This window comes from Elephas maximus, chromosome 24 (assembly GCF_024166365.1).
Source record: "Elephas maximus indicus isolate mEleMax1 chromosome 24, mEleMax1 primary haplotype, whole genome shotgun sequence".
Lineage (NCBI taxonomy): Eukaryota > Metazoa > Chordata > Mammalia > Proboscidea > Elephantidae > Elephas > Elephas maximus.
In genome coordinates, this window is record NC_064842.1 from 63446629 (window position 1) to 63458810 (window position 12182).

General features: G+C 39.5%; 1 protein-coding gene across 1 annotated transcript; it reads left to right on the top strand.

Moving 5' to 3' along the window:
• Positions 1–397: 397 nt before the first annotated feature.
• On the top strand, positions 398–5195 carry CFHR2 (complement factor H related 2). The gene is given in 7 exon segments (XM_049868289.1): positions 398–512; positions 1290–1310; positions 1313–1462; positions 4121–4250; positions 4252–4301; positions 5055–5088; positions 5090–5195. Coding segments are annotated over 7 exon segments (606 nt in total).
• The last annotated feature ends 6987 nt before the right edge of the window (positions 5196–12182 follow it).

Here is a 12182-nt window from a genome sequence, read left to right on the forward strand (position 1 = left end):
ACCAGCAAGATATTTCCCAAATCTGCAACGTCTAATAGATAGAATCACCTTTACCCTCACCTCCTCCTCTGAATTTACATTTTTGTGTGATTTAATCTTGGAGGTACTTAGAAAAGGTACACACATTATGTGACTCCCAAACTGACCTCCTCAAACAGCTTTGTAGGTTTACAAATAGATTTTACCAGTCCCCAGATAACTAATACAAGTGGACAAATTCAGCTAAATATAATAATAGAATTATTAATGTCATTATTTAAATGAAGTGTTATTTTTCATTAATGTATGAATGACTTGCTTTCCCACCCCCCCCAAGAAAGAACCTTGCAATTTTCCAGAAATAAAACATGGAAAAACATATGGTGAAAATCAACCTAAACAAACCTTCCCAGTTGCTATGGGAAAATATTTGTACTATACCTGTGATCATAGCTATGTGTCTGCTTTGCAGTCTCTCTGGACTCGAATAACCTGCACAGAGGAAGGATGGTCACCAATACCAAAGTGTCGCAGTGAGTAAATGCTCTCACCACTGTCTGGAAGAACCATTCATGAGTGGAGTGAGATGTGCCAAAAAGGATCAGAGAGTCTTCACAATCCTAGGGGTGGGGACCAGATGAGCCAGAAAATATAATACATGTCAGTCGTCTTCTTTTCATAAGGAGAAAGAATATAAATATATATATGAATATATATACTTGCCAAATATTATACAAATGTTTTAGTTTTAAATCCTACTTTTGAATACAAAATTTTAACTGCTATTTTTAAATATTTAAACACTGATTTTACAGTGTGTGAACACAGCTTTTTTCAAGACATTTCATTTTTCTGTATATTTGATGTAAAATTTGATACTCTTGAATATTTGAGGTGCAATTTTGTGTTTTCCCTTTATCACATCTTTTGTTCCTTAAAATTATCTATGTGTTATTCTTTCGTGAATGTAGAGAAAAGGCAGAAAGTGAAAAAGAGAGGATCCTGACAGAGAAAACAGAGGCGTCAGTCACACTTAGGAGATCAAATTCTTCGGCCTCCACCTCTGGAAAGCAATTCATGAGAATCAAATGAGAAATAAAAATAATAACTTCTTTAATATCTAAAAATCTTTTACAAGTAAAAACTGCTTTCTATTACAAGGCAATGATTGATGGAATTGCGTATTTATTTTTCTTTTTTAACATGCCTAAACAAATTTTTATGTAACTAATTTTTACACGATTTCTCTCTTAAGATTGTACAATGTAATACTTTCTAAATTCTGTATTAGTCATCTTTCGGGTCTTTAGGACAGTGCTTTTTTCCTTCGGTGGAAATGGGCATTCTTCATCGTCAGGACAAATAGACCTGAAGGTGACACTGTAAATTTTATGTGACACGGGCTACAAACTTGCAAATGATCAGAGCAGCATTACATGTACGGAAGATGACTGGTCCTCTCCTCCCAAATGCAGCTCTGCCGGCAAGTAAAATACTGTCCTCTAAGCACCAGGTATGTTTTTGACGTTATAAAGAAATAACTGTATTAAATATAGGCATTATTGCTTTTCGTGTCACTGTAACCTTTTCAGTCTATGGTTCCAATTGTCTAAGTAGGTATACAAATCTTTGGCTAGTCACTAGAAAATCAATGTATCTACTGTCATAAATTAAATACAGATAACAACAGAAAACGCTAGGCAAGAGTATAGTGAAAATCCTTGAAAGGTACTGATGTTTCAGTAATTCGAATTTAATGTGTACAGTGAAATTATGGAAAATAAGACTACATTAAAGGTTAAATTAAAATTTTAAATAGATCCATAGTTAAAATATCGCATTTGTAGGATCATATGACTAATTACCATAGTTGTTTGTCATTTACCTAATTAAAAAATCCGCTGCCATTGAGTTCATTCAGACTCATAGAGATCCTCCAGGACAGACCAGAGCTGCCCCTTAGGGTTTCGAGGGGAGCAGCAGCTGGTGGATCCGAACCACTGATCTTTTGGTCAGCAGTCAAACGCTTAATCACCGCGCCACCAGGGCTCCTAAGAATCCTGAGAGTTTTGATTCGCGCCCCCCTCGCCGTCCTCCCCAGGAAGGCCCCCGCTGACAGGGCACACATCCCCAAAGGGCGCCTGGAGCCGGCCAGAAGAAACGACAAAACCAGACTCCTGAAAGGCCAGAATGATTCAGGGGCCGGGACTCGTCCACACCCAGCCCTAGAGGGGCGAGCAGGACGCGTGCACCAGACCAAGGAGGAGAGGCCGTTCCGGGAGGGCCTGTCGGCTACACGCCGCCCAGGGGCAGTGGCGGTGGGCGCGGAGGGGACTGGGGAATCTTCGGTCGCCCGGGAAGCTATACACGCTAGGGCGCGGCCCGGATGGGAAGTCGGATCGACGACGAGACGAGGACAGGCGGCGGAGGGGGCGGGGGGCACCGGAAAGGCGGTGGCGCGGTGGGGGCAGTGGCACCCCAACAGCCCACCCCGGTCGCGGAAGCCCACGGACCCTTCGGCAAGCCTCGCGCGCTCCACGGCCGCACACCGCTGACTAGACCGGCACGCGCGGGGCCCTGACCCGGTCCGAGGGACCATCGCCGGCGGACACCATAGGCCGGGGAGGCCGGGAGCGACACCCAACGTGGAGAGGCGGGTTTCGGCCCCGGACCGGGGGCCACGCGGGACCACGGTGGATCGACGGCGGCGACGGAGGTGGGGGCGCGCGGAAGGGAGGCGGGAGCGCGCCGACGCCCTGGGAAAGCCTCGGACCGAATTGGTCGCCGGGAAGACGCACCGTGGTCTCATCGCCAGAGCATCGAGTCCGGGGCGGCCCCATGACGCACGGAACGCCAGTTGGCCTCTGTAACCCGGAAAACCTCCCAGGGCCCGGCCCCGCCAGCGGAGGCCCCGCTGCGGAGGACCCCCCGGTACGTCCATCCATCTGGTCCGGATTGTCCGAAATTACCCACATTTGCCAATGTCATACTCAAAGACCCGGAAAAACAATCGTATAGGTCAGGAGAACAAGTAGAGTATGAATGTGAAAAAGATTTCCAGTTAGATGGGTCACATACTGTAAAGTGCATCAAGAGCAAATGGATAGGTAGTCCGACATGCAGAGGTACTTTAAGTTTTTAAAGTTTATTTATGAAAGTGTTTTAGGCAATAAAATATAGAATTATTTATCTGTCACTTTTAAAAAATGAGTATAGATTGAGAGATGATATTGCATAACTAACGGTTAGTCTTCTATCCCAATGGTTCTCAAAGAGTGGTCCCTGAACTAGCAGCGTCAGCGTTTTCTGGGTAATTGTTATACATATAAATTCATGGGTCCACCCCAGACCTACTGAATCAGAAATTCTGGGAGAGGCTGTTTTAACAGGCCTTACAGAAGATCATCAGGAGCCCTGATGGCACAGTGGGCTACTAAGCACATAGTGGGCAGTTGGAACCCTCCAGTCACTTTGCAGGAGAAAGATGTGGCAGTCTGCTTCCATAAAGACTACATACAGTCTTGGAAACCCTATGGGGCAGTTCTACTCCATCCTATAGAGAGTCCTTATGAGTTAGAATCCACTGGATGGCAATGTGTTTTGTTTTGCCTTTTTTTTTTTTCAGTACAGAAGATTATACACACACTTTCATTTGGGAACCAAGGCTGTAACATACTATTGCTTCATGTGTACCTGAAACTCTGAAGAATTATGCATTGTGCATTATTGTATCATTAAACATTTGCCGAATAAAATTAATAGAGTTGTTTTTATAAATGATAGATTTATTTTTCTATTATTTTATTCATCTCCTGTTTGAATACTTTCAATTAATCATTTTTCTCTTTCTTTAAATTTGTTATTCTTCAAAGCCAGCTCTTAGCTCTTGACTTATTCTGTAAGGAAGTGTATACAGATACTATGTTTCTGAGAGGCTAAAATTATGATTAATAAGCAGAATAATTGCAAATACAAATCTGATGTCACATAATCTCTTTTTCCTAATTTTTTTATGGTTTCTAAATTCCTCAGAAATTTTGCATATTATGCTTAATTGTATTTTGCCTCATTTTAATCTATGGATCTGGTATCTCAATAAATCATATTTATATATGTATATATATATTTTTTATATATTTAGATTCTGAAGGAAAATGTGGGTTCCCTCCACCTTTTGAAAATGGGGACATAACTTCATTCCCATTACCCATGTATGCCCAAGGATCAACAGTTGAGTATCAATGCCAGGCCTCCCATGAACTTCAGGGTGACAAACATAACGTGTAGAAATGGACAGTGGTCAGAACCACAAAAATGCTTAGGTAAGTACCTTGGTATTCTCCTGGATCCTGGGAAAATCAGAGTAATGAGCATGATGTTTTGCTATGTAGAATATATTTTATGAATTTTTGAAGAACCATTGTGTTGAATACTTGACTACCAAATATTAGTAAAGCAAAACCTGTTGCTGTCGAGTCAGTTTTTACTCAGTGCAACTCCACGTGTTACAGAGTTTTCCAGTGTTAATATATGAGGATATGAAGTTTTGGAAATTCTTATTGGCACATGGGGTATGAATGTTTCTTTAGTGCAAATCTCTCAATATGATAATTCACGTTATGATTGTCTGATAATAGCATCTAGTTATCACTCAGTAAGTATAATATGTCATTTTTGCATCATTTACTAGGTTCAAGTTCCCTGGGTGGCACACACAATTTGCACTCATCTAAAGGTTGGGGTTTGAGCCCACCAAGCAGTGCTGTGAAAAAAGACCTGGCAATCTGCTTCTGTAAAAAATACAGCCAAGAAAACCTATGAGGCAATTCTATGCTATAACATATGGGGTTGGATTAATTTGATAAGTTATAATTGACTTGACTGCAATAGGTTAGGTTATTTAGGTTTACCATTTTCACAGTATTTAAATATACATGGTGATATTTCACAGAGACAGTTTGGAAAGATTTAGAGAAAAATTCCTAAACCATTATCTAACATTCTACTTGAAACTCTGAAAGTCTGTGAAAATAATTCTTTGTGTACTAATAAGTTTTGTTTGTTTTTTCTTTCAGATGCATGTGTAATATCAGAAGACATGATGGAAAAACAATATGCAGTTAAGATGGAAATATGACAAAAAAATTTATTTGAAAACAGGTGATACTTTTGAATTTACTTGTAAACGGGGATATAAGGAAAAGATGCCAAGGTGACTTATCGAGCAACATGATGGGAAGGGAAGCTGAAGTATCCCAGCTGTGAAAAATCATACTTTAGTTAAAATGTGCTTATATAATCAACATACATACATATCCTCAATTTTGTATTATTAGTCTAGTTTTGTCATTTTCTAAATGTTAATTCATTTTTATTCATAAATTAGAATTTGCATTAAATATTACATGAATGATGTAATTATAATTCAAGAGACCAATATCTGACACTAAAAAGCACCATATTAAAACTTGGCAAACCGTAAAGCTATGTGTCCTATTCCTAAAACATCCTTGGCAAGAAATAGAGGGACTCATTTCAGTGCCTACTCTGGTACATCACTTTCCTAAGTCTAAAAGTTTTGAACATAACGTCTGAGGCTTTCTGGGACACTCTGCTTCAGAGGAAATGGAAAAGACCTGGTGGTCTCCATCTTCAAAATAATGTTACATGACTGACACGTAAAAACCAAACTAAGTGAGGCCCATGTTAGTAACAAAATACAAGGAGTTATTAACCAGTTTTTAATGTTAGTCTACTTATCCATCTATAGATAAATATGCCAAAAAAGATCAAATGTATGGTTTTGTACATGTCTAGCACAGTTAAAAATTCAAACTAATTATAAGGAGAGATTAAAATTGAATTGTGTTTCTAGCAGTCATAACACTGACATAAAAAGTGATAAAAATCCAATATGCATAAACACACACACAAATACATGCACACGACACTGTAAACTCTAAATTAATGCCTGTAGAACAAAGATAGGCAGTAAATTTGATAACATATTCCAATGGACTATGTTTGGATTAAGGAGTCCTGATGGCACAAATGGCTGCTAACCCAAAGTTTGGTGGTTCGAACCCAGCCAGTGGCTCCATGGGAGAAAGGCCTGGCAATCTGCTTCTGTAAAGATTACAACCAAGAAAACCCTACCTGGTTCAACCTTGTCAACATGAGGTCACTATGAGGCAAAACCAACTCGATGGCACCCGTCAACAATATCATATTTGAGTTTAGAGAAAATAGGAGCAAGAATTAGCATTTAACTCCTTTATCCTTGCCTGTATTCTAAAATTTTAAATTTTTGACATATATTTGAATCATAAGAATATTTTAAAATAAAGACAGCTAAAAAGGCAATACAAAACAACTACAAAAAGACACACAACAAACACAGACAACCCAATTAAAAAATGGGCAAAGGATATGAATAGGCACTTCACTAAAGGAGACATTCAAGTAGCCAACAGATAATGAAATGCTTCTGATCATTAGCCATTAGAGGAATGCAAATCAAAACTACAATGAGATTCCATCTCACTCCAACAAGGCTGGCATTAATACAAAAGACACAAAATAATAAATGTTGGAGAGTTTGTAGAGAGCCTGAAACACTTATACACTGGTTGGAACGTAAAATCGTACAACCACTTTGGATATCGATTTGGCACTTCCTTAAAAAGGTAGAAATAGAACTACCGTACAATCCAGCCATCCCACTCCTTGGAACATATCCTAGAGAAATAAGAGCCCTTACATGAACAGGCAAATCCACACCCATGTTCATTGCAGCATTATTTACAATAGCAAAAAGATAGAAGCAACCAAGGTGCCCATCAACAGATGAATGGATAAATAAATTATGGTATATTCACACAATGGAATACTACACATCGATAAAGAACAATGATGAATCCGTGAAACATTTCATAATGTGGAGGAATCTGGAAGGCACTATGCTGAGTGAAATTAGTGAGTTGCAAAAGGACAAATATTGTATGAGACCACTATTATAAGAACTCAAAAAATAGTTCAGACAGAGAAGAAAATATTTTTTGATGGTTACGAGAGAAGCAAGGGAGGGAGGGAGTGGGGTTTCAGTGATTAGGTAGTAGACAAGAAGTATTTTAGGTGAAGGGAAAGACAACACACGATACAGGAGAGGTCAGCACAACTGGACTAAACCAAAAGCAAAGAAGTTTCCTAAATGAAGGCCTCGAGGGCCAGCATAGCAGGGGCGGGGGTTTGGGGACCATGGTTTCAGGGGACATCTAAGTCAATTGGCATCATAAAATCTATTAAGAAAACATTCTGCATTCAACTTTGGAGAGTGGCATCTGGGGTCTCAAATGTTAGCAAGCGGCCATCTAAGATGCATCAGTTAGTCATAACCCACCTGGAGCAAAGGAGAATGAAGAACACCAAAGACACAAGGTAATTATGAGCTCAAGAGACAGAAAGGGCCACATAAACCAGAGACTACATCAGCCTAAGACCAGAAGAACTAGATGATGCCTGGCTACATCCGGTGACTGCCCTGACAGGGAACACAACAGGAGTCCCTGAGAGAGCAGGAGAGCGGTGGGATGCAGATCCGAAATTCTCGTAAAAAAACCAGACTTAATGGTCTGACTGAGACTAGAAGGTCATGGTCCCCAGACCTTCTTTTAGCCCAAGACAGGAACCATTCCTAAAGCCAACTCTTCAGACAGGAGATTGGACTGGACAATGGGATAGAAAATGATACTGGTGAAGAACGAACTTTCTGGATCAAGTAGACACATGAAACTATGTTGTCATCTCCTGTTTGGAGGGGAGATGAGAGGGCAGAGGGGGTCAGAAATTGGCCAAATGGACACAAAATTAGAGAGTGGAGGGAAGGAGTGTGTTGTCTCATTAGAGGGAGAGCAACTAGGAGTATATTGCAAGGTGTATATAAGTTTTTGTATGAGAGAATGACTTGGTTTGTAAACTTTCACTTAAAGCACGACAAAAAGAAAAAAAGGCAATAAATACATTTGATGGCTCTAAAGACTTTGTATCGTAGAGCCCAATCATATTTTCATGATTTTGTCTGTGTAGAAGAGTTTTGGTAAATATTAAACAATAAGATTCTGAAATGCAATTTTTTATGTTCGTACATGTTAAATAACTTTAAATAATAGCACTCTTGGCCAGAAACATTTTTAATTTCTGCAAAAGTACAAAACCCTTAAAGAGCAAACTCAATCTTACTGACAGAATTTAAAAGGGATCTGTAGGATCTACAGCACTAAGGGAGCTGGGTGAAGAACTCTCTCTGTCCTTTTTGTTGTGTATATCATGAAAACGGCACTGGGTTTTTTTGAGTTAACATGAAGGAGTCTGGGATTTCATTTGTTCAATTTCTCACAATTGATTACAGCCATTTTTCTTTTTGAAGCTCAAATTATTCCAAATTTGGCTAGTGGGTGCCCCAAAGCTGGCTCCTGACCACATTTGACATATTTCCATTAGTCTTTGTACATTTCTCCTCTTGTAGCACAGCACAGTGTTCTCAGCTCACTGTATACTTCTTCTGCCCATCACCTGCTTTCAGGCATCTTTCCATTAGCTCCAATTCTTTTTATTAGAGGCCTGGTGGTGCAAAATTTAAGTCCTTGGTTGCTAACCGAAAGGATGGTGGTTTGAACCCACTACCTGCTTCCGTGGGAGAAAGAAGCAGCAGTCTGCTGCCATAAAGATTTATAGCCTTGGAAACCCTGTGGGGTAGTTCTACTCTGTCAAATAGGGTCACTGTGAGTCAAGATTGACCTGATGGCACACAACAACAATTTAGACTCCATTAATTATGCACTAGTGTGCTCGTTGACAATGTTCAATCCTATTAAAATCTCATCACTTCCAGTACCTTTTATTGGTCAGGTCTTTGAAATATAATTGACATTTAAAATTCAGTAGTTTCTATTGGATTTTACAAGTGAAGTTTAATAATACAGTTTTTAACTAACTTTGTGATATGTTTTCTTTTTACTGTTTTTTTTTTTTTCCATTTTATAACATTTATAAAGATAACATCCCCGGAGCAATACTAACATTATTAGCTGAATTACTAAATGCAAGTTAAAATTTCTTTGCATTTCTTTTGTCTGAGGATGTTTGCCTCTAGGTTGTGTGTGAGTACTTTCTTCCAAAACAACTTGTGATAATTCTGATCTCTGCATGGCTCCATTACCATATTGATGAAGTTTTAAATTTATTTGCTCTAGTTTGTTTTAAATTTTAGGTTTTCCTTCTTCTTCCCTTTTTTTATATAACTTCATTTTTAAACTATGAAATATAGCTACAAATTTCAGGAAAAAAACTATATGAAAGGGTCTTTGGTGAGTAGTCTTATTTCCATCATACCTCCTTCCACCTGTTCCCCCACTGAATAAAGTATTATTTCCCACGTGCTAGATATATGCCATGTTTGTCTGCTTTAATTTGCATTTTGTTTATTAGGAATAAGGTTGAAAAACATCTAATTGTTTTTTTTTTTTTTTTTCCTGTGTCTCTTAATTTTCTCATTAAAGGCTTCATAGGGATCAGTATGTCCCTAAAGAGAACTTTGGTAGAACTTCCAGAAGCTGCCAAGGGGAACACTGACAGAAAAATCACAGTGCACTCAGGAAGTTCAAAGCTGTGCCGTTCCCAAATATTTATCAATCCAAGCCTGTGTTTCCAACTAACACAGATGACTTTTCCTATTCACCAAGTGTCCAGGGAAACAGTGTTAGAAGAAGGTGAACACAAGGTCATTGTCCAGTGAAAACTGGAGAAAGAGTGTCTAGGTTTCCTAGGGGTGCCATAACAAAACACCACAAAGGAGGTGGCTTTAGAGAGTAGAAACTCACTGTCTCACAGTTCTGGAGACTAGAAGTCCAGATTCAGGGCTTGGGCACTAGTATGCTCTCTCTGCAAACTCTAGTGGAAGATCCTTCCTTATCTTTTTTTGTTTTGCTTTATTTGTTTTAGTTGGCTTTTGTTGTGCTATCGACGAAGGTTTACAGAGCTAATTCATTTCTCTGTCAGAGTAGTAAGTGTGGTCGTTTTTTGTGAGTTAGAATTTTGTGCTAGTTTTCTGTTTTTTTTTTTTCACTGTCCGGGACCCTCTGTTGTGATCCCTGTCAGAGAAGTCGGTGGTGGTAGCCAGGCACCATCTAGATCAGCAGGACTTAGTCTGGTGGAGGCTGTGGTAGTTGTGGTCCATTAGTCCTTTGGACTAATCTTTCCTTTGTGTCTTCGTTTTTCTTCATTCTCCCTTAGTCCAGATGGGGTGAGACCAGTGGAGTATCTTAGATGACCACTCACAAGCTTTTAAGACCCCAGACACTACTCACCAAAAATAGGATGTAGAATATTTTCTTTATAAACTATGTTATGCCAATTGAATTAGATGTCTCCTGAGACTATGGTCTGCAGCCCTCAGGCCAGCAATTTGGTCCCTCAGAGAGTTTTGATGTGTCTATGAAGCTTCCGTGAACTTGCCTACGTCAAGTTGTGCTGACTTCCTCAGTATTGTGTACTGTCTTACCCTTCACCAAGGTTACCACTCATTTATTCTCTAGTTGGTGTTTTTCCCTCCATACACTTCCCCTCCCTAGTAACCATCAAAGATTGCTTTTTTCTGTGCATATACCTTTTCATGAGTTTTTTATACTAGTGGCCTCATACAGTCCTTTTGTGATTGACTTATTTCGCTCAGCCTAGTGCCTTCAGGAAACCCCGGTGGCATAGTGGTTAAGTGCTACGGCTGCTAACCACAGGGTCAGCAGTTTGAATCTGCCAGGCGCTCCTTGGAAACTCTATGGGAGTCACTGTGAGTCGGAATTGACTGGATGGCACTGGATTTGGTTTGTTTTTTTTTAATGCCATCCAGATTCATCCAAGTTGTGAGATGTTTCACAGATTCATCATTGTTCTTTACAGTGAGGAAGTATTTCATGATGTGAAATTTTTTTTTTTTATGTGCCATAGTTTGTTTATCCATTCATCTGTTGATGGGCACTTAGGATGTTTCCATCTTTTTGCAATTGTGAGCAACGCTGCAGTGAACATGGGTGTGCACATATCTATTTGTGTGACTGATCTTATTTCTCTAGGATATATTCCTAGAAGTCTAATTGCTGGATCCTATAGGATTTCTATTTCTAGGTTTTAAGGAAGTGCCGTACCATTTTCCAAAGTGGCTGTACCCTTTTGCATTCCCACCCGCAGTGCATAAGAGTTCCGATCGCACCGCAGCCTCTCCAACATTTATTATTGATTCGTGCCAGTGATGTCGCAGTATCTCATTGTACTTTTGATTTGCATTTCTCTAAACCCAAAAGGTTAGCAGTTCAAACCTACCAGGTGTTCCTTGGAAACTGTATGGGCAATCCTACTCTGTCCTATAGGGTCGCTATGAGTCAGAATAGACTCGACGGCAACGGGTTTGGAGTGGCTGGTGATCAGGAGCATTTCCTCATGTGTCTGCTAGCCTCTTGAATGTCTTCTTTGGAGAAGTATCTGTTCATGTCCTTTGCCCCTTTTTCAATTGGATTATTTGCCTTTTTGTTGCAGAGGTGTTGGATTTTCCTATAGATTTTAAAGTTTAGATGTTTGTTGGATTTGTCATAGCCAAATTTTTTTTCTTAGTTTGTAGGTTCTCTTTTTACTCTTTTGTGAAGTCTTTTGATGGGCTTAAGTGTTTAATTTTTAGAAGGTCCCAGTTACCTAGTTTATCTTCTGGGATTTATGTATTGTTAGTTATGGCTTGTATCCTATTTATGCTGTGCATTAGGGCCTCTAGCGTTGGCCCTATTTTTTCTTCTATGATCCTTGCAGTTTTTGGTTTTATATTTAGGCCTTTGACCCATTTTGGATTAGTTTTTGTGTATGGTGTGAGGTATGGTCCTGTTTCATTTTTTTGCAGATGATTATCTTTTTTTGCCAGCACCATTTGTTAAAAACACTGTCTTTTCCCCCATTTAACAGACTCCAAGATTTTGTCAAAGATCAGGTGTCTGTAAGTGGATGATTTTACACCTGGACTCTCAATTCTGTTCCATTGCCCCACTACCAGGCTATTTGGACTAAAGTAGCTGCATAGTAGTTTCTGAGGTCAGGTAGTGTGAGTCCTCCTACTTTATTCTTCTTTTTCAATGTTGTTGTCATTAGGTGCCAATAAGTGGATTCTG